Source organism: Ipomoea triloba, chromosome 4 (assembly GCF_003576645.1).
Source record: "Ipomoea triloba cultivar NCNSP0323 chromosome 4, ASM357664v1".
Taxonomy (NCBI): domain Eukaryota; kingdom Viridiplantae; phylum Streptophyta; class Magnoliopsida; order Solanales; family Convolvulaceae; genus Ipomoea; species Ipomoea triloba.
In genome coordinates this window covers 3,950,758-3,971,984 of record NC_044919.1, presented here as the reverse complement: position 1 = coordinate 3,971,984, position 21,227 = coordinate 3,950,758, and the positions used below count along the sequence as shown (strand labels likewise).

The following is a 21,227-nucleotide window of genomic DNA, read 5'->3' as shown; positions in this document are numbered from 1 at the left end:
TTGCGCGAAAGAGGGAGTTGATAAGAATTAAACTTATGACCTTCAAATACGAAAATCATGCTTCACCCATTTTTTAATCATCAGACCATTTTCTCAATCTCTTGCCTAATAATTTTGCATGAGGAGAAGCAAAAGGCATTAAATCATTTAAAAATGTTTAATTTCACTCTAAAACTATACAAGCTTCATACTTTTCGATAACACGGTGAACAGTAACATATTAAAAATGCTAAAGGTAACTTTAAAAAAAAATAATAATAAAAATTGGGTGTTTGTGCATACCTTTTTAATTCAAAAATACAATTGAAAGCCACCAAACAGTTCGAAAATTTATTGGGTGATTTACCCATTTTTTGCATAGTAGTTTTGCATGAGAAGGCAGGGAGGATTTTTCCAATAAAAGAAATTCCTTAGAATTTATTTGTAAGCTTTTTCTGACTTGGCATCATCTCTACTTTAAAGGATGCTTTGCTGCTCTTCCCCGCTTCACTACCAACAAGCTCACAACTCCCAATAAGCATCTCAGCAACTCCCACACACACACCCCACTCTGCTGCCCAGAAAAAATGGCCAAAAACAGTTCAAGTGATCCTCCATTAAAGCACCACAAAGTTGCAGAAGAAGAAGATGATGAGGACTACATTGACATGGAAGTGAACTCTTCTTCTTCCCCACAGATCAGAGAGTTTGAGTTCCAAATGGCTTCCATTTCTGTGGAGAAAGGGCCCTCCACTTCCCCTGCTGATGAGCTTTTCTACAGAGGGAAGCTCCTCCCTCTCCACCTCCCTCCCAGGCTGCAGATGGTGCAGAAGCTCCTACAGAACACCCCCACCACCATTGATGAAGAAGAAGAAGAAAGCTTCTGTGGGATGCCCTTTATCAGCACTGCAACTAGCTCTACAGATACCAGTACTCCAATGGAGTCATGCAACATTTCCCCATCTGAGTCTTGCAGGGTGAGCTGTGAGCTCAACCCTGATGACTGCTACTTTGAATGGTCCAATGAGTTTAGCGGTTTCATCAATAGCCACCACCCAAAGAAGTCTTGGGCCAAGAAGCTTAAACTGGTTAAGCAGTCTCTGATAAGCCAGAAGCTGAAGGCCTCCAAGGCTTATCTCAAGGGGCTGTTCACCAAGTCTGGTTGTTCAGATGAGTCCTGTGCAAAGGCAGCCAGCTGCTGTAACCATCCTGAATCTGATCAACAACAAGGTTTGAATGGTCAGGATTTCTCCATCAACAACAAGTACATGAAAGTGGGGATGAGACCCTCATTGCCATACATTGGGAAATGTCCACATCCCACCATAGCCAGTGTGATCAAGAATGGTGAGAGAGATGGGGTTGAGGACACTCTGAGCAATCCCAGGAGGTCATTCTCAGCAGCAATCAAAAGGCATTCCCCCACAAAGTGTCTCTCTTCCTCTTCATCCTTTTCATCTGGTACTTCCTCTTCTTCCTCCTCTTCTTCATCCATTGCATTCATCTCTAATGGCTGCTATGAGCTCAATTTCCTCAAGAGAAGCAGCAGTGACACCTCAGAGATTGAGGGCTCCATCCAGGCAGCAATTGCTCATTGCAAGAAGTCTCAAGAACTCTCCAGTTCAAGAAAACCATTGGCTGAAAATGGGGCTTGTTCACTGTCTGCTCCAAAGATTGTAGCCTGTGATGTTCAAGGAAGACAAGGTGCCTGTAGCATCTAATTCTAAAATCTTCTCCTTCCCTTTTTCTTCTTCTTTCTTCCCTGTGATGACTGAGAGAATGAAGGAAGCCATGTTCATCTTAAATCTATAAGAGCAAATAAATCTAAAAGTTCATTCATTTGTTAGAGTTTACAAAATGTATGTAATGAAATTCTGTCCATCAAGTCATTTGAATGAATGTGTATAATCATAGAATTTAAAAAGGCATTTTTACTGTTGAAAAAGCAGCCTGAGAATCTGATATGATCTTTTTTTTCCCCCAATTCATTAAGACATAATACAACAAGAGGAAAAGGTGAACCAATTTCTTCTCAAGGAAGAAAAAAGGGTGTCAAATAGTGGCTTCCGAAATTCTTTGGGGTAACCTAACCAACTTAGTCAATGTTGACTTGGTAACCACAATGTTATAAGTTCAGCTCCTAGTGGAGTCGCTTCTTGGTTTGAGCCGATCAACTAGGTCTGGGATTTATCTAGTGTACACCTTCATATAGTGGTCGCGAATTTTCCCGTCACTCAAAAAAAAATAAGGGTGTCAACAAGATCAAGAAAAATGAACCCTTCCACAAATCTTGATGATGGCCAACTTTTCAGCAGTGCATTTTCTTTTCTTTTCTTTTCTAGTATTATTGTTATCTCAACCTTTCTACTTGAAAGAGTAGTGTAAAATACCAAACTTTTGTGCTCACTGGCTTTTGTATACACAGCAGTCCTCAAAACAATTTCTTTCCCACCGCACAGTGCATACTTTTCACAACTTATCCATCATTCATCTCTGCTGGGGAATACTGCACTGGGAAATGAATATAAAAGTGAGGAATCTGTGCAACTTTACAAAAGAAAAAGTGAAAGCTGTTAAGAGCTTTCTGCACCAATTAAAGTTGGCCTATGGGTTAAACAAAGACAATTAAGTACTGGAAGCTCTGCAGAGACTGAGAGGAACAAATGCATTCCCACCCCAGAAAGAAATGCAACAACGGGTCACCTTTATGTATTGTCACTTTGTCAGAGGCCTTTTTAAGTTGTTATCTTCATCTCATAAATTGCCAACAAAATTCAATTTGGTTTTGCAAAACCCAGAAGATGTAGCATGGTAGTTAGCCTTGGTCCTTGGATTCATATCTAGTGTGCTGGTTTTAGCAAATAACATTCACCCGCCGCGGAGCTAGTTCAAGTGGTCAACTACCTAATCTAAAGTTAGCACTCCAGCGATAGAGTAGGGGTTGGACTCCCACCAACAACATTTTGGAGACAGGGACTGACTGTGAGACTGTTTAGGTGACTCGCAATTTACCTCCTCCAAAGACTCTTGAGCAAGGGTTTTGGGGTTTAGGATTAGTCTTGCATAAGCTAGGAAACGTAATATATCAAATACTAATAATAACATTCACCCTCACCTCCCCCAAACAGATTTCAGAGCAAGAAGAGGACTTAAAGGAAAACACGTAACAGGACAGAAATAGAAATTTAAGGCCAAAAATCAAAGGTTGTAGTTAGCCTACATTAAGGGATCTGGATGTACACCTGTCATGTGCAGACAAAGAAACCTTAGAAGGGTGCATCTGTATTCTCATTGTTGATATTGACAAAACATCATTCTAAGTAAACATGTCATCCTGATTACTGACAGGGATTAAGAAATGTCACTAGAAGCAATGGGTGTTACTGAACTCTTACAATCAGTTATCTACTAGTCAAATATGAAAACTGCTTTCATGGTTCTAGGAATTCCACTTACTAAGCTTTTGACAATTGGATGGAAGAACAATTGGCTTCTGATCTGAGGATGTTTCATTAAAACCACTTTCCAAGTGGCTGATCCACAGATTATAATAGGTCAAGTTATAAAAATGTCTTAACCCTGCAAGTTGCAATATCCTTAAATCCACAAGGGTCCCAAGCTACTGAAGAGTCTGTTTTTTATTTACTGTCTTTTCTCTTAGATTACACCACATCAAGACTCATTAGTAGTAATCAGTATATGCTTCACATTTTCAAAGTTGATTGTCAAAACATGGCAAACGATGAGGAAAACACGTAAGAGATGCCTAATAGCACATTTCTTGATAAAAGGTCTAAACACCTACGACAAAACTGTCCATATATCTATTGGTGAAGTGATTAGTGCTCACACGTTAACTGATAGGTCACGGGTTAAATATGCATAAAGCTCACATATATCCCCCGTTTTGAGATGCTTCATGATACAAGAGTTTTGTGCACTGGGTCTTACTTCTTTTAATGTGTTTGTCCTGTTATTTCAAATGTTTCTTCTATTTACTGATTTTCAGAACTTTTCTTTTTTACTGGTTGTTGAACATGCTACTACAAGTCCTTATGGTGACATATCCTAACAGGAGCTTTGAAAGAATAAAGATGCATGTACTTCTACACCGAAAAGGATGTCTGCACAATACTAGGACCAGTTTACTAGTGGAGCATGTGGTCAAACAAAGAACATATTATTAGAGTGAGCAAGGTTGGACCAAACATTTGTTTGCAAACTAAACTTGTCATCTTGTAGCATTGCATTGTAACATCAGCTGCAGTAACGGACATATAACGCAAATTCCTGATTCTCTTAATAACAATTAAGAATTCTTCTCAGAAACCTACAAAAAAGGACACTAATTCTACAGTATTGCTATCAGCACATGAACTAGTGTCCAAATTGCTTCAATTTCTTTTCCCCTGACAATTAGCAAGAATTGTGTGATTTGACTGCACAAATTAAAATTCAAGCTTCTTTCTAATTGTTGGTTTTAGCATGAAACATAAATACTCTTTAAAATAAACAAATAGGATTTGCAGAAACTGATAAAAACTAATCAATTTCCATGTTTGCTCTGATGAAGGTTGGTGCCAATCACATATAAGTCTCATTATATTGCATACTCACTGCCCTAAGAAACAGAAACTGGAAAAGAAGATAAGGTAGAAAGGATAGGATATGAGACAACGTACAGTAATCCCGTGGTTGAGATTGCAGGCCATGTGAGAGATGAGCTTTGCGGATTTGTTTGGGTACTCTTGGCTCTTCTGCTCATTCCATTTTCAACAAAGCTAGAGACATAAAGTTGGTCAACTTCATACACAAGGGATTGAAACCAAAGCCTGAAAATGAATCCAATTGGATTACTCGACTAGATTGATTCAGCGTATATGGCACAAAATTATTGTCTTTATAAGACAAAGACAAAGCCTGTGATCTATCATAATCTGATAACATTCAGATAATCACGAGCACTTAATTATGAAGAGTTGAATGCAGAGTATGATACAGAATGCTGCAGTTTAAGCATGTCGTTTTGCAAGGTGTCCTGACAATCTGAAGGGTGTCTGCAGATAGATAGTTTTCTAGTCAAAGCATGCCTGAAAACAAAAGAAATTAGCCACGTATATGGATAGGGGAGTACGTGTGGTAGACCCACACATGTGCACCATGAATAGAGAAGATGAGAGCATTTTCTGAGACTTGAAGTGACTGTAATTTGGGCACTTGTTTGAGACTAAAAGTAAAGAACCTTCAGTCCAATCATGGTACATTTATCAGTGCCCTCAAGAATCAATATTACATGAGTGTGAAATGATGTGAGGGATACACAGCAAATGCTAAATGAGTTCAAAGGGGATTCTAATATGAAGTGATAGTGTAATACCCTGCATGCCAAAGTGCAACATCAGAACCACAAGTTGCAACTTGCAAGAATAGGCATTGAAAATGAAACCATAAAAACTTGAAATCTGCAGGGAAGCTTTCTATCTGAAAAAAAAGGAAAACTCAGCAACTTGGTATTCATACAAACAGCCCAAACATACACTATGTGTGTATGCCCTTGTATACAAAAATAGGTCAGTTTGAAGGGATTTGTCCATATACAACAGTGCTTAATTGCAACTTCAATATTTACAACGGAGACTTCCTAGGATCTTTTTGCATTGTATCTTGAAAGGGACTCAAGAGAAAAAAATAAATAAATAAATAAACAAGGACAGCAGCCCAAGTTAAGGGAAGTCATCAGATTGCATATATTGAGTTGACTTCCGAATCAGAAAAATCTGAGTTACGAAATGAATTGTTCCCAGCAGCACTCCTTGAATACTTCTCTCTTTTCCTTACTTTCCTTATCCTTTTATATTTCACCACGTAGTAAGTCATGGCACCTAGAACACTGGCCATAATGACTCCTCCTATAGCTGTAATTAGAATTGCAGCAAACCTGTTACGTTTTCCAACAACTATGTATGCAGATGAAACAAATGCAAGTGTGGTGCAAACGGAGGCCAACCACATCAATTTATTGATCACCTCAACAACCCTTCTTTCAGATTTTATTTCTCTCCTGACCACTGTGATTTGTACAACCACGACAGCCAAGGATGTGAAGAGTGCAACAGCGTTAGAGATGAAAAAAATCTTAAAAGCTGCAGTGCCTGCCACAACTGCCCTTCCTTCTTCGTCATCCCCTCCAGGAACTGTAAAAATAGCTGAAAAGGCAACGGTAGCAAACAGCACAGCAACAACAGTGACTGAATTAGTAGCATTGTTGATTCCTTCTCTATGGAGCTTCCTAAGCTCCTTGGCAATACCATTCATGTTCTGGTTAGTCTTCCGAGCTTGTTCAAGCTGTGTGTGTACATCTTTCTTAATTTCTGTGACAGTTTCCCTAAGCTCATCACGTGGCTGCTTCAGTTCATTTCCTCTAATAGCACCAATACGACCCAAGCTTTCCTTTATCTCTGCAATTTCTTCGGAGAGAGGAAGCCCTTCAGCTATGTCAAGTGCTGTTTTATTGTCTCTTGTCAGTGCGTTAACATTTGTATCACGGAGCTGCAATAGCTCATTCACTATCTGCAATATATAAAAGCTGAAGTGAGACTATTTTATCTTGAAATTATTGTCATGAATGATGAAAAATTACCATTAACTGGACTTTAAAAATAAATAAATAAAGGAACCATTAATTAAAACCAATTGCATGCAGTACATATTTTCCACAGCTAAAGGAGAAAGGTAGGAATACAAGAGGTGCAGCAATAGTGAAGTACCTCAACCCTCTTTTTCCTTGTGGCAACATGTAGAGCAGTATTACCATACTTGTCGGGAAGCATAACAGCCGCTGCATCTTTTTGCAGAAGATACCTTACCACTTTACAGCTAGTGCCTTTTACAGCCATGTGCAGTGCAGTTTGTCCTTTCTTATCAGTTCTTCGTGTAAGCTGTGGATCCTTTTCAAGCAACGCTTTAACAACTTCTATATGCCCCTGGCGTGCAGCAAAATGTAATGCGTTCTTTCCATTGGACTTGGTGATCTCTAACAAACAAGAATCTGTTTTGAGTAATTCCTTAACCACTGCTACATGCCCTCTTGTGGCTGCAGATATAATAGGAGTTGCATTTGATTGGCCAATTGTCTTGCTTAGTCCTGGATCATGATCCAACAGCAACTTTACAATATCTGCACAAATCACAAATGGCATCAAGCATAAAACTAAAGCAGGACTTGATGAGAAACCTACAATCATCTAAGGCATTAACATTTGCAACCACAGTAATCATCTTAACACTAGTTGCACATCTGGACGGTGCATACAATCTCTGAAAAAAATGCACAACACATATCCAGTGTTATTACCTTGATGACCTTGATTGGCAGCAATGTGCAATGGATCGAAACCTGACCTATTCTTATTAGTGATCCCCTCTTTGGTGGTGTACGGAAGCAACTCCTTCACCACATCAATGTAGCCCCTCTCGGCAGCGGTGAACAGGGCGGTCTCCCCCAACTCGTTCACCTCATTCACCATCGCTGATCTAATCTCCGCCACCTCCGCGTCAAACTCAGCTCCGCTCATCGTCTTCAGCATCTGCGCGTCAATCTCCTCCAGGATCAACCTCACTGACGCCACATCCCCGCGCTGAGCCGCTAGATGCAGTTCCGTGTCATTGTGCCGGCCGGTCACCTGTTTCACGTACTTCTTCGTCCAGGAACTGGACATCAATATAGCCTTACTGGAATTCGAAAGCGATAATAGAGACTTAGCAGAGTTCGACCCCACCAGCGACTTACTGGAATTCGAAACCACCAATGCCGGCGTTCGCGGCGACGGTGATGGAGACGGCGAGGAAGGCTCGTGTAAAGGATTTCTAATATTAGGGCTAGATTTGCACCTAAGCCCCATCTCCAGATCCATCTCCTCTGATCACCAATTTTTACTACTTTCCTTATTTATTTACAAATACAAAACCGAAAACGTTAACAAACGCAAAGCATATACATACATTCGCAACAAAAACACACATATACACATTCTCCGGCAATGCAATCCATCACTGAAACGAGATTTTCTTATGAATTCGTAATTACGTGAGCGGATCCGTGCGTATAGGTGATCTAATAATGTATAGGAATTGATTTAGGGCTTGCAAAATTAGGTGAGAGTGGGAAGCTAAGACGGGAGAAATGTGAATGGCGGTGGTGTAGGCGGCTGCGACGACGGCGGTGGTGGTGCGAGGGAAATTAGAATGCCCAGGCATGAGGACGCCGCCGGGGCTATCCTATCACTCTTTTAACGACCTTAGAGGGGCCGCATTTTTTCTCCCGCCAGCACTACAGTTAGTTATGTTGACTAAATAGTTTAGTTAGTTATTGAGCTATCAATTCTGCCGTGCCTTTTATTTAATGCTTTTTTTTTTTTAAATCATTTTTATAAATCCATCCTATAAATTTTAAAAAGTTTCAATAAAATATTCATTTTGTAATCATAAGTATTGACATAGGCATCCACATCGACTTATATTAGGCTGAAATAACTGCTTAAACAGGTTGAGAAAGTAGCTATGAACAGATACTGCATTATAATAGAGTTAGTAGTATTCAAAAAAAAAAGTTATTATAGTTCAATTGAGCTTAAATTTGCCTAATGGAGAGTGATAACCTCTGATGAAAACTAGTTAGTTTCTTCTTGTTATCTTGACTTTTCATTTGGAAGAACCAAGTTACAAGCTACTTGGCTCTCCTTGTTATCTTTATTGATTGCAAAGTTTTTTAAAATTAAAGAACAAATAGTCAAATAGGCCTCTGAACTTTCCACGAAAAGTCAACTAGACTCATGAACTTTAAAAAAGTACAATTAAACACATCAACTCATAATTTTAAGACATTCAATCCCGTTAACCGGTTACTTCTCCAATAAATTCCTGTAAATGTCCACATGCCTCACCACATAAGCTTTGTTTTGAGTATTTGACTCATCACATAAGCATAAATAAAAAAAAAAATTAAATTATCTACGTTTTTCAACCATTGCTTCGTCTTCTTCACTACTGCAGCTTCTTCACTACTGCAGCTTCTTCTTCTCAATTTCTTCTTCTTCTTCTTTCTGCTCCATCAACAGTCAGTGTTTCATCTCACCTAGTACACTGATTCGCCGTTCTTCCTCTGGTTCGTCTCACCCAGTTAGTTAATTTAAATTGTGACCATTCAGTATGTAAGTTATGTATTTTAGACTCGAGTTCACATAATAATTTGCTCACCCATATGCACTCCTTCCTTACCAGTCCCAATACCTCTTCTCCCAACCCAAGCCATTACATCCCGCAAATTTTATTGTGGACCACGGTCCACCAAGCAACAAAACGACGTCGTTTTAATTAATGAGAACAGACAGATGAAACGGTCTCCATTTCATGCAACTGCAGTTCTATACGGATGAAATGGCCTCTATTCCACGCAATTACAGTTTCTTTTCAACACAACTGCAGTATCATTTGAGATGAACTGTAATATCAGTTACAGAGATTTACAAGAACCGTTTCTCTCACTTATTGCAATGACGTCATTTTGTAACCATGATCCACGGTATAACAACGGATTACTTCCCTCATAAGCCACTAACCTTCTTAAAGCCTTAAAAAAAAAAAGAAAAAAGAAAAAAAAAAAAAAACCTTCCTAAAGCCCAAACCAATTTTCCCATCCTAGGCCATTAACCATTTCCACCCCCAAGCTTCCATTCACCCTGGGCCCAAATAGCACGGCCCAATAGACCAACATGGCCCCATGCCCCCATCAACAATTATATAAAAACCAATGATAATAAAGTTATACAAAATGTGTTTATGTAATTAATTGTCATGTTAGTTGGTATATTTTTTTTAGTACTATTCATAACTACTTTCCCTACTAAAGCACAAAAAGACAGCAGTCAATGGGTGCAACCAGGTGCCACTTAATTTCTTCTACATTTATAAATTCTTTTTTAATTTAACATTTTTTATTTAATTTGTTAATGTTAACTAAGCAATTAAATATAATAAGTTAAACGCTATATTTATTTTCTTGTACAGTTATAATATTTTTAAATTGATTTAATTCCATTAACCATTCCTTGACTAGTGATAATTTTCAATTCTTTATTATAAACTTTTAATTTATAATAAATGGTTTCGTGATTATTAATTTTATTAATAAGAAATTCGTTTGTGATGCATTAAATATAAGGATAAAAGTGTACAATTCAGCATTTCACGCATTAAAATATTTTTAACATATTGTAGTAAATGTATTTCGTACCTCGCACGGACGAAAATATTAGTTTATTAATTTTAGGTTTAGATATTATTTGAAAGATATTTACTAGAAAACAGTTCACAATCCACAATCAATGGAGGCCGTGCTTTATTCAGTCAATTTTATTATTCATTACGGTTTCGGACTTTCGGTTTCATTGTGTATTTATTCATCCCTTTCATAAATACATGGGTAACCATCACGGCCGTTACTCCGACCACCGACACCACCACAACCCCGCCGCGTTCCCGGGCCCCGCACCTCTACCACCACACACCTATAAATATGAGCCGCCAAATCAGTCTGCGCCACCAATTCAGCACCCGCACACTTCTAACATGGCTCTTCTTTTGCCTTACGCCCACGTGGACTCCACTTTGCGTGCTCTAGCCGGCCAGGCCGAGGGATTTGGCCGCTTCGCCGTCGGTGGCCTCCACGGCCCTCTCTATCACGTCACTACTTTAGCCGGTCAGTTCATCTATAGCTCAATCTGCATATGCTTCATAGGGAGTAGACTAGTAGAGTAAAATTTCGAAAACTTTTTAGTTTAATGTATGTATAGCAATTAGTACATGAGGTTTTGTTGAGGAGATCGGATTAATTGATAACAACCTACCGAATTGTTTATTGTTTGCAAAATTGTGCCCACAGATCATAGATTATTGGAGTAATTTAATTTAATTCAATTCAATCCTTGACTGCTTGGAGAAAAATGAAAGAATGTGCCTTTTAGGAAGATCTTACTAGATTACTGTAGTTTTGGAGGTGAAACTTGAACTTAAGCCTATTTTGAAAGAGAAAGGTGCGTAGCTAACAGTAGTTTGAGTAGAAATGATAATACTTAAGTGTTAATTTTGGAGATTCAGTGGTGGACTGGAAATAATTCAGCAGTTTTCTTGTGAAGGATTGCCGTGCCATTCACTTTTTCTTTTTGGGTGATGAGGGAAACCACAGTAACTGCCCGAGGGTGTGCACCGGGTAACTCCATCTTTGTGATCCTAGCCGGCAAAGAACTTTAAGGAAGTAAACCAGATTAAGTTATCCATAGCTGACTGGCTTAGACCAAGAAGTCCAATAGGCCGCTCCCATTGAGAGTGGAACTTGTTGTTACCAAGCCAACGGTGACCAACTTGACTGGGGTTGCCCCGCACACCATACATTTGTTTCAATGTGTTGTGGCGTGGTTATTACTAATGCTATCATGATATTTTCGTGCTTGAATTATTATTATTATTATTATTATTATTATTATTTTTTGAGAAGATTATTATTATTATTTATACACTGGATGTTATTATTATAATTAATGTAATGGATTTTTAAAATTTTTGGTAGTATGTTGTGAATATGCCTTGTGTCAGAAGCAATATTGCACCTGGACAGTTTACATAATATTATATGCATCTGATGTGTAACTGTGTAAGTCAATTGGGAATTAGTGTAGTATAGTACTCATTCTATATCCCCCTTCATTCCTTCATTTTGTGGCTTCTGCTATGTTGGATTGCTTACTCTATTTTCTGGCAGTGGTACAATAAGTGAAATTCTTGGTTCAAACTTGTAGATGATGGGCCAGGGTCTCTTCGAGATGGATGTCGTAGGAAGGAGCCTCTCTGGATTGTGTTTGAAGTTTCAGGAACCATTGAACTTAGGTCTTATTTAAATGTTTCATCGTACAAAACGATTGATGGGCGAGGTCAAAGAATTAAACTCACTGGAAAAGGGTTGAGGTTGAAGGAGTGTGAACATGTAATTGTCTGCAATCTAGAATTTGAAGGTGGTAGAGGACATGATGTTGATGGCATCCAGATTAAACCCAATTCAAAGCACATATGGATAGACCGTTGCAGTCTCAGTGATTATGATGATGGGTTAATTGATATCACCCGGGAGAGTACAGATATAACTATTTCTAGGTTAGTTGGATCAACTTCCATCAACATCGTTATTTGATCGCTTTTGTTAACCTCTGTGCTACGTTCAGGTGTCACTTCTCAAAGCATGACAAAACAATCCTTATTGGGGCAGATCCTTCCAACATAACAGACAGATGTATGAGGGTGACCATACACCATTGTTTCTTTGATGGGACTAGACAGCGCCATCCTCGTGTCAGGTTCGCAAAGGTACATTTGTACAATAACTACACAAGAAACTGGGGAATTTATGCTGTTTGTGCCAGTGTAGAATCACAGGTATTCGTTCTTTTAGCAATCATATTCTTTTGTTTTTTTCTCACTCAATTGGTTTCCTGGAAAATCTGCCAAGTCTTTGAACACTTGAACAGATAAGAGTTTTCATCTACGGCAATTGCTGTTAATTTTTATTTATTCTTTCTCAGATATACTCGCAATGCAATATATATGAAGCAGGACAGAAGAAGGGAGCCTTTAGGTATCTCTCAGAGAAGGTAATTTATACGTAGCCAGGCTTATATTTTATGGGACAATGAAAGGAGATTCTGGGCACAATGATAGTATGGAACAAATCTATACAGCCCAAGTGCCATAGTGCCCCTCGGATAGATCTTGATCCTGCACATTGCAACTGCCAGCGAAGCAGGCTATCAACCGGATTAGTTGACCAATTGAGCTGTACCACGAGGCTGATAAGATTATGCCTTCCAGTTTCTACCCTATGGGGCAGATATCGTTACTAACCACTTCTACTTCACCCTGATTTGAAAATGTTACACACACCAACGGAATGCATTCAGTCTGAACTATAATGATAGACCAGTGAGATTGAAAAGTGTTACCCTTGAACCCGTAACCTGGCTTTGATACCACTTGTTAGGAGCGCCTATAGCTCACACCAAAGGAATGCATTCACTCTGAACTATAATGATAGACCAGTGAGATTGAAAAGTGGAAAAGTGTTACCCTTGAACCCATAACCTGGCTTTGATACCATTTGTTAGGATCAAGCGCCTATAACTCACAGTGAAGGCGCAATTCCTTACAAACCGCCACATTTTCGAGAGACAGGATACTGGACTTGGCCCTTCACCAGCCTCCGCCCAACGAAAAGGCTCTCAACATGCTCACCACCACTATACTGTTCATTTTGCAGGCTACTGACAAGTTGGAAGAATGCATAGGCAGCATCAAATCTGAAGGCGACTTGTTTGTCAGCGGAACTCAGTCTGGCCTGATGCCAACCCCCAATGAAGGTGCCATATTTCATCCTACCGAACACTACCCTACGTGCACCGTGGAACCTCCCTCCGACAGCCTCAAGCACTTCCTTCAACACTGCACGGGATGGCAATGCATCCCACGACCCCCAGATCTGCCCGTGGTCGCTTAAACATATACTTAACACATACAACTACTATTACCTCTCCATCGTGGATCTTTGCCTGGTTTCGTCTTTGTTTTCATTGCTGCTGCTAATCTGCTCTGTCCCCTCTTAATCTGTATTTGTCTTGGCTTGTTCCAACTTCTCAAATACATATTTATCATCAAGTAGCATAACTATATGTCTATATGTATATCACATAAGTGTTTATCGTCAAATACATATTTATTGTCAACAGTATCAATAATACTTATTATTCTTATTCTTACTAGTATTTTCTATGTGCGATGCGCAAAAATTGATGCCTAATATTAGTATTCTATATTAAAATCTTAGATTTATTTAGATTTTAGATATTTATATTATATAATAATAATAATAATAATAATGTAAACCATTTTTATAAATTTGATATTTATATTTTAGTAAATAACTTATATAGTACTCCAATATATAATGTCTATATATTATTACTATTGAAGAAAATAAGAAAAATATATAGTGGATGCATGTGCATGGCAACAATAATTGAAAAAGCTGGCAACAATAATTGAAAAAGCTAAATATTGTATATTACAACTATTATAGTAACAGAAAAATAGGCATAAATGAAAAGTATAATTTTCATTCACACTTATTATTTAGTTTTTAGATTATTATTATTATTATTTTCACTTATTACGCTTCTGGTGTCAGTTTATATATTGTGAAAATTTAGCGTTGGGTTTAACTGATGTTTAGTACAACCATGACAATAAATAAGTGAAAATTTAGCAACAATTAAAATCAACACTAAGCATCTGACATTATTTAAAAGCAGTTATCCAATGATTCTGCAAACCGTACCAACGCTATATATGTGTCTCCTCATGCTACATCTACTATTATTGGAAATCGAATTAACGCTAGATTATTATTATTATTTATTTATTTTTTGGTTTAATAGTATCTGAATTGACTCCACTACGGACTATTATTACCTAAAGGAAAACACCACTAATATTTGGGCCCAAAAATATATATTTTTCCACTAAAATACATCAGAGTTGAGGAAGCTTCTTTGATAATCAAACGACTTGAAAATATATATGAAATGGACTTCTTGGCGGTCGAGTGAAGAAAAATATTCACAAGTAGTCCATAATATTTTAATTTTCAAACAAATTAAAAACCATATTGAAACGCCATCTCCTACATATATATTCCCTGACTTCCAAGTGGTAAGACAGAAATCCATCCATCTCATTGTTAACGAAATCAATCAATGAATGGGAAAATGACTGGTGTGGTCTGGGCTGATCCAATATGGCGATTGCTTTGATTTGCGGTAACATTACATTGACAAATCAATCGCATTATATGCATGCACTTTTCCTTTAATTTAATTTGTGCATTATATTGCATGCATATATGCACGTGGTCCATATATATATGTATGTGGACACGTACTATTTCATAAGCTTCTAGGTGTGGTGCACGTAACAGAAACGTTCAAATTAAAGACTATATATATAATGTTCAAACCTGTATGCATCCACACTTTGAGAGTTAGGTAAAAAAGGAAATACTCAGTACAAGTAGCTCAATGATTCTGAGGTGAGAGATAAGGAATGATGCATAGACTGACTATATATATATATATATAATGTTTAAACCTATATGTTTCCACACTTGAGAGCTAGGTAAAAAAGGAAATACTCATGATAAGCGGCTCATTTATATTCGCTTTTAGGTGACAGATTGTGTAAGGAATTTTGCATAATTATTGAGCCTAACGATCATAGTGTGAAAGTTTCGTTCTCTTGTGAGATGACTTTTTGTGTGTATCAAGCACATGTCCTACTTAACGGCCGAGTTACTGATAATAGCTAAGTCACTGTGATTTATCTTTCCAAAAATTTTATATATTGAGCAATTAGAATGTGAATCTTTGGATAAGAGATTTTACTTGTGTGGAATAGGTAAATGAGGAAAGAAAATTATTTGGTTATAATATTAAATGTGAAAATGAGATTTTACCATTTATATATAGGATGTTAGATTTTTAAGATAAATTGCCACTGTACTATTTGGGAACAAGCAATTAGGTCATTGAACTCAGATAACCCTTAAATAAGCCACTGAACTTATAAAAACAAAGCAATTAAGTCATTAAAACCGAAAAAAGAGCAATTAATTCATTTTTTAAATTTTCGGCGACAATTTCCAACCTCCAACCACCATTTCCGGCGACCGAAAAATTACAAATAAGCCACTGTATTATTTGGGAACAAGCAATTAGGCCATTGAACTCAAATAACCCTTAAATAAGTCACTGAACTTATAAAAACAAAGCAATTAAGCCATTAAAAAAAAAGAGCAATTAATTCATTTTTTAAATTTCGGCGACAATTTCCGACTTCCGGCCACCATTTCCGGCGACGGTCGTCGGAAATGGTGGTCGGAGGTCGAAAATGATCGTTGGTGCCGGAAATTGTCGCCGGAAATTTTAAAAATGGGTTAATTGCTCTTTTTCGATTTTAATGGCTTAATTGCTTTATTTTTCTAAGTTCAGTGACTTATGTGAGGATTATTTGTGTTAAATGACCTAATTGCTTGTTCCCAAATAGTACAATGACTTATTTGTAGTTTATCCCTAGATTTTTCTAGATAGAGCATATAGGTAGTGATATATAAGCTATATAATGGACAATAAGCCATATAATGGACAATACAAGAATCGCTAGTGATAATTCCATTTATTAATGATAATTCTTGAAAATCATGTGAACATGTTTGGTTATTATATTTAACCAGATAGTGATAATTCCATTTATGAAGACAATTCTTGAAAATCATGTGAACATGTTTGGTTATTATATTTAACCAAAAACTGTTACAACAATTGTATAATCACAATTAATTATAATTAGATTACATGCATATTTATATTTTATATATATAATGCACCACATATGTGATACGCTGATAGCCTGATATGCTATTAATGCTAATCCATAACGATATTATACAATATTGACCCCTGTTTAAGTATGAAAATATGATCCAAATAATATATGGAGTTTTTTATTTTTTATTTTTTTATTTTAATGAGAGGTCGAAGACGTTGCATGCGAAGAAGATGAATCTGCGAGAAACGAATAACTCTCTGTAGACTCGTTGGTCCAGAAGAATAAATCCGAAAGGCAATTGCTCACATCTTCGGGGGCAAATCTGACAACTACGGACAAAGATCTCTCTCTCGTCGCCGTGAGGCGGTGTGCATTGTAGAATTCCCGGTACACCGGAAGCAGCTTCGTCGCGATTGACAGTTTCAAGTCGTTGCGGAGCTTAGTATCGTGTACTACGCACAAGGAATGTTTACGGTGCGCCTGCTCGAACGACGAATTGAACCGCTTGAAGTGCTCCTTGATCTGCTGCGGCGGCATCGGAGCCGTTGGATTCTGCGGGATGGTGGATATGACGTGGCCCCAGGCTAGCCGTTCGTAGTTCTCCGCGAACTGCTTGACTTTGGCTTCCTGCTTCGATGACCAGTTGTCTCCCAGTAAGAATTTGAGGTTGGAGACTCGGACTTTGGCGGCGATGAATTGGAGGTTGTTGGCCAGGAAGAGATACGCCATGGAAACGTCCTTGTAGTGCTGCGCTCTGCGGTCTAGTTTGCAGAGGAGGACGAGGATCAGCCAGGCGAAGCGGAGAGAGATCGCCGGAGCCGGAGAAAGTTCGGTGTCGGAGACACCGAAGTACGATTCAGGCAGCGAACTCGTCTCCGGTGGAGGAGAGTCGGCGAGGATGTCCCCTAATACATTGCTGTAATCTGCGATCATTGTGAGATAATTCATCGATTCTATGGTGAGAGAGTGAATTCCTCCACCGGCAACCACCGTCTTTGAAGAGTCCTTCTGTAGAGCGGTTTCGAATTCGCCCAACTCGCTCCTGATTGACTCGCCGAGTTTTACGAGTGACGTCACCGCCAGATCTCTGACCGTTGACGCGGAATCGGATGAGAAGATGGACTCAATCTCCGTCCATCGATTGGCTATAGCGGTATACATGTCAAGTAGACGGAAAGTCTTTTCCGGCCACTTCCTGCTGTTTTTGGCCACATTTTCCGAGAATCCAAACAGAATCGTCGCGCCGTCGTTTGAAATCTCAGTGAAAATTAATTCTCGGATCGAATCGGAGGAGGAAGCGAAGACGTGATCGCACAGAATTCTCTCTCCATTGAACAATGTCTTCATGGAAACATCTACAGCACCGAGCCAGCTCTTAATTTTCAGGTCTAGAACTTCCGGATCCATCTTCCGGACCTGCGAAGAGCTCAATTTCTCGACTCCGAGCTTGTGTAGTCCTTCGTCTATGATTGATTTCCGAATTACTTTGTAGATTTTCAAGCACTCCTTGGCGTATCCAGATGAGATCATGCACTCGGCAATTAATCTCAAATCCGCCATCGCAATGCTCGACGCATCTTCAACTTCGGCTATGGAATCGCCGGCGGCCCTGGTTTCATCCTCCGAGTCGTCAACGTCGTAATCAGACTGGCTGGATTGAGTCGAGGCACGGGAGACGGACGACCGGGTGGAGACGGATTCAGGATCCAAATGAGCTCGGTTCATGGAGAGAACCTGATAGAACTCCTTCTGGAGCCTCTTCATTGCAATCTGCATCAGGTTTTGTCCGCGGACGAGCTTGTCGGAGCTCGAATGCTCCGTCTTCAGAAACTGCATCGCTTTCTGCAGATTATACACACACTTGATGAACTCCTTGGCTTCTCTGCGGTTCTCGTAGATCAACGAAGTGACCTTCGCGAAGTTAGACCCTTCCGGATCCCATTTCATGATCGCCGGCCCCGATACCTCGAGCGTCCGGTCCATAACGGAATCCGAAAAACTCGGCCTCGACGGCGAAAAACCGAACCGCGACGGCGACGGCGAAGAAACTCGAGAATCAGTGGCGGATGACGTCGAGGAACGCTTGGGTGAAAAGCAAATCGTCCTCATGCCTTTTCTCGGCATGACGGGTTATCGGAACGAGGTACGCAAGTTCGTTTCTGGGTTTCTCCTCCGTAGTTTTGATGTTTAATTTTCTGATATTGTTGGGATATAATTCTGTCCACCCAAGTGTTTTTCTCGGCAAAACCAGCTATCCCTCTTGGGTTATATATATAGTGCTAGCGGGGACCGTGAATATAGGCGGAGGAGAAAGGCCGGAGTTTGAAAGAGCTGGCTTTCGTGACCGCGTTGGATGTTTAACTCTCTCGCGTTTACACTTGCCAATAACAACTTCCCAGTATATTACTTCCATATATAGTTGATAGTTCCATGCAGAGTATTCACGTTTTTATTCTTTTTTTGTTTTGTTTTTTTTTTTTTTTAATAATAGGAAAAGAACAACCTAGACTTATCAGCAATAATCAGATAAGCAAAAAGTAAAAACTTAATCACATTAGATAAAGTCTAAAAACATCATTATCATTCAACCCATGCTTATATATTTTGACTTTATTATAAATATTTTTAATCTTATTACTCTTCAGTTTCCCACCCTAAGAATCATTGAAGGATGCAAATCCGAGACATAAGAGAGCAGTTTTTCAATTAGTTATTAGTTCCCAACCTTACTGTACGCACAGTACAAGAAACTCAACGCTCGCGTTATTCCAACGTGGGTAGCCCACTTTATTCAACTTAGGGAGCCCAAGTCCAAGATCTTCAAATCGCCCCATCTTGCTGCTACCTTCCGCTATGACCTAAGGTCAAGTGATCACAATAATGATTTTTCTTAGGTTTTGGATGGGGTTTGTGAGGTGGAAGAGAGAAAATAGAGAGTATAGGAGGAAGAATGTGAGACTATGCCCTCCAAGAGAGGGGTTTTGTGGGACTAGCAGGGAGGGAAAAAAAAAAAGAAGTATATCTAACCGTGCATGCACTAGCTGTCCCGAGTGCATAAATGGTGAAATTTTTTCCCCATTAATTTTCTCTTCCCTCTCTCTCCCACTTAATAACAAAAAATTAAATCTTACCAAAAATATATATATATATTAACTTTATTATATTGTAAATATGTCGGATAGAGTATTTCCCTAACAATAATGAGGATACTCTCCCTCTCTTTCTCTCTTCTTTAATTTTTATTTATGAGTTTGATTCAATTAATGAGATTTAACTTAAAGTTACTTACAATTTTTTTTTAATAATATGAAGATTAGTATTGGTTTATAAAATTATGGTTAATTAGACAAGAAAACAAATTAATTTTTTCTTCTCAAAAAAATTAAATTTTAAAATACTCCGTAATAAGATATTACAAAAAATTAGTAAAAACAAAAGAGTTAGTTCGACAAACGAATAATAAAACATAATATATAAATAAAAAAAATATAATATATAAAATATAAATATGTGATCTAACTATCAATTTATACTTTAGTTGAAATACACCACAACATTCAATTATGTATGTCCTATTTCACCAATTTTTTACTACTACTTGTGCCGATTCAATTTGTTCTTTTTTGACATATAATAGAAGTAAAAAAAATCATGTCAATTTTTTTCTTTTAATTTTTTCCAAGTACTACGTATTTCTCAAGTATTACGTACATCCGTATAAGTTTGGTGTGCGGTGGTACGGCTTGGACTTGCAATATTGTTGGAATATAGGGTTGAAAAATATATATGTAGGAAGCATAACCACCTAGGGGTGCGATGTTTGAAATTTCGAGTCATTCACAAATCACAATGATGCTCTTATTATTGTGTTCATATTGTGTATATCCATAAGTGTCATTCCGAGCATTATTTGACTGTTATATTATTATATATTTATACGCATGCAATAATCGACTTCTACTCCAAGTAATATAACATCGCGAAATAATGTGAATAAGGACGTTATCGATCATATATTATATTATTTAGTCCACGTTATGCGTTAATTTTTAATAAAATATATAATATTATTGTCATATAGCAGGAAAGAAAATGAGGTATAAAGTGAATGCATGCGCAATATGATTATCTATTTTTTCTAGGTGTTGAAACGTGAAACATTACTTTCAAAGTTTTTTCACGTACATTGTGTGACTTATTTAATATCTAATGCTTATATTTAAATAAATAATTCAAAGTATATCTAATCAATGCAAGATTATATATGAGAAGTTACGTTCATTATAGTTAAACAGTAAAATTAATGTTTGCACTTTCTTAAAAATAATTATATATCTAAATACTTATTGTAGTTGGTATGGTATTAGGTAGTAGATATTACTTTAAGTTGAAATTACTCTAACTTTTGTTAATTCGCTTTTGGATAGATTTGTCATTGTCTTCGCATTCATTGCATGCGTGTCCGCTTCTTTTTGTTGATAGTGTCTTATGTGCAATAATTGGTTACAAGTGTTAATTTGTAAAAAGAAGTGAATTATTGAATTTAGAATAGGCGGTAACAATATTATTGTTATTTTTAGGTGATTGTTGTTTTAGTTTCATAATTATATTAGATTTAAAAGTGTTGACTTTGTTGTATGAGTTGCAAACATGAATAGCGACAAAAGAATGAGCATGAATTGAGAATGAGCAAATTCATATCATCGGCATATCTCTTTCACTTATATCTGGGAAAGGACTAAATTAAAGGGGGCCAATGATTCACACTA

At 37.9% G+C, this 21,227-nt stretch overlaps 4 protein-coding genes across 4 annotated transcripts; 2 read left to right on the top strand and 2 right to left on the bottom strand.

The window, feature by feature from the left end:
- Window positions 1-467: 467 nt before the first annotated feature.
- On the top strand, window positions 468-1,897 carry LOC116017234 (probable membrane-associated kinase regulator 4). The gene has a single exon (XM_031257775.1). The coding sequence runs from the start codon at window positions 567-569 to the stop codon at window positions 1,698-1,700; it is 1,134 nt and encodes a 377-aa protein (XP_031113635.1). The 5' UTR covers window positions 468-566; the 3' UTR covers window positions 1,701-1,897.
- A 3,690-nt stretch (window positions 1,898-5,587) lies between these two features.
- Window positions 5,588-8,290, bottom strand: LOC116017347 (ankyrin repeat-containing protein ITN1-like). The gene is made up of 3 exons (XM_031257908.1): window positions 7,334-8,290; window positions 6,747-7,156; window positions 5,588-6,549 (listed from the first exon to the last, which is right to left on the bottom strand). Exons 1-3 carry the CDS (start codon window positions 7,890-7,892, stop codon window positions 5,716-5,718), a joined length of 1,803 nt encoding a protein of 600 aa, XP_031113768.1. The 5' UTR covers window positions 7,893-8,290; the 3' UTR covers window positions 5,588-5,715.
- Window positions 8,291-10,400: 2,110 nt separating this feature from the next.
- Window positions 10,401-13,841, top strand: LOC116014813 (probable pectate lyase 4). The gene is made up of 5 exons (XM_031254768.1): window positions 10,401-10,735; window positions 11,832-12,183; window positions 12,252-12,462; window positions 12,609-12,677; window positions 13,340-13,841. Exons 1-5 carry the CDS (start codon window positions 10,456-10,458, stop codon window positions 13,574-13,576), a joined length of 1,149 nt encoding a protein of 382 aa, XP_031110628.1. The 5' UTR covers window positions 10,401-10,455; the 3' UTR covers window positions 13,577-13,841.
- Window positions 13,842-16,514: 2,673 nt separating this feature from the next.
- On the bottom strand, window positions 16,515-18,832 carry LOC116017221 (exocyst complex component EXO70H1-like). Its single transcript, XM_031257762.1, has one exon. It carries the CDS (start codon window positions 18,580-18,582, stop codon window positions 16,654-16,656), a length of 1,929 nt encoding a protein of 642 aa, XP_031113622.1. The 5' UTR covers window positions 18,583-18,832; the 3' UTR covers window positions 16,515-16,653.
- Between the last annotated feature and the right edge of the window lie 2,395 nt (window positions 18,833-21,227).

Excerpts from the sequence above, each read along its gene's own strand:
- LOC116017234 (XM_031257775.1), top strand. The coding sequence starts at position 567 with ATGGCCAAAAACAGTTCAAGTGATCCTCCATTAAAGCACCACAAAGTT.
- LOC116017347 (XM_031257908.1), bottom strand. The coding sequence starts at position 7,892 with ATGGATCTGGAGATGGGGCTTAGGTGCAAATCTAGCCCTAATATTAGA. Across the intron at positions 7,157-7,333 it reads TGCCAATCAAGGTCATCAAG|ATATTGTAAAGTTGCTGTTG; the intron begins GTAATAACACTG and ends TGATTTGTGCAG. Across the intron at positions 6,550-6,746 it reads CAAGGAAAAAGAGGGTTGAG|ATAGTGAATGAGCTATTGCA; the intron begins GTACTTCACTAT and ends TATATATTGCAG.
- LOC116014813 (XM_031254768.1), top strand. The coding sequence starts at position 10,456 with ATGGGTAACCATCACGGCCGTTACTCCGACCACCGACACCACCACAAC. Across the intron at positions 10,736-11,831 it reads TCACGTCACTACTTTAGCCG|ATGATGGGCCAGGGTCTCTT; the intron begins GTCAGTTCATCT and ends TCAAACTTGTAG. Across the intron at positions 12,678-13,339 it reads TTAGGTATCTCTCAGAGAAG|GCTACTGACAAGTTGGAAGA; the intron begins GTAATTTATACG and ends TTCATTTTGCAG.
- LOC116017221 (XM_031257762.1), bottom strand. The coding sequence starts at position 18,582 with ATGCCGAGAAAAGGCATGAGGACGATTTGCTTTTCACCCAAGCGTTCC.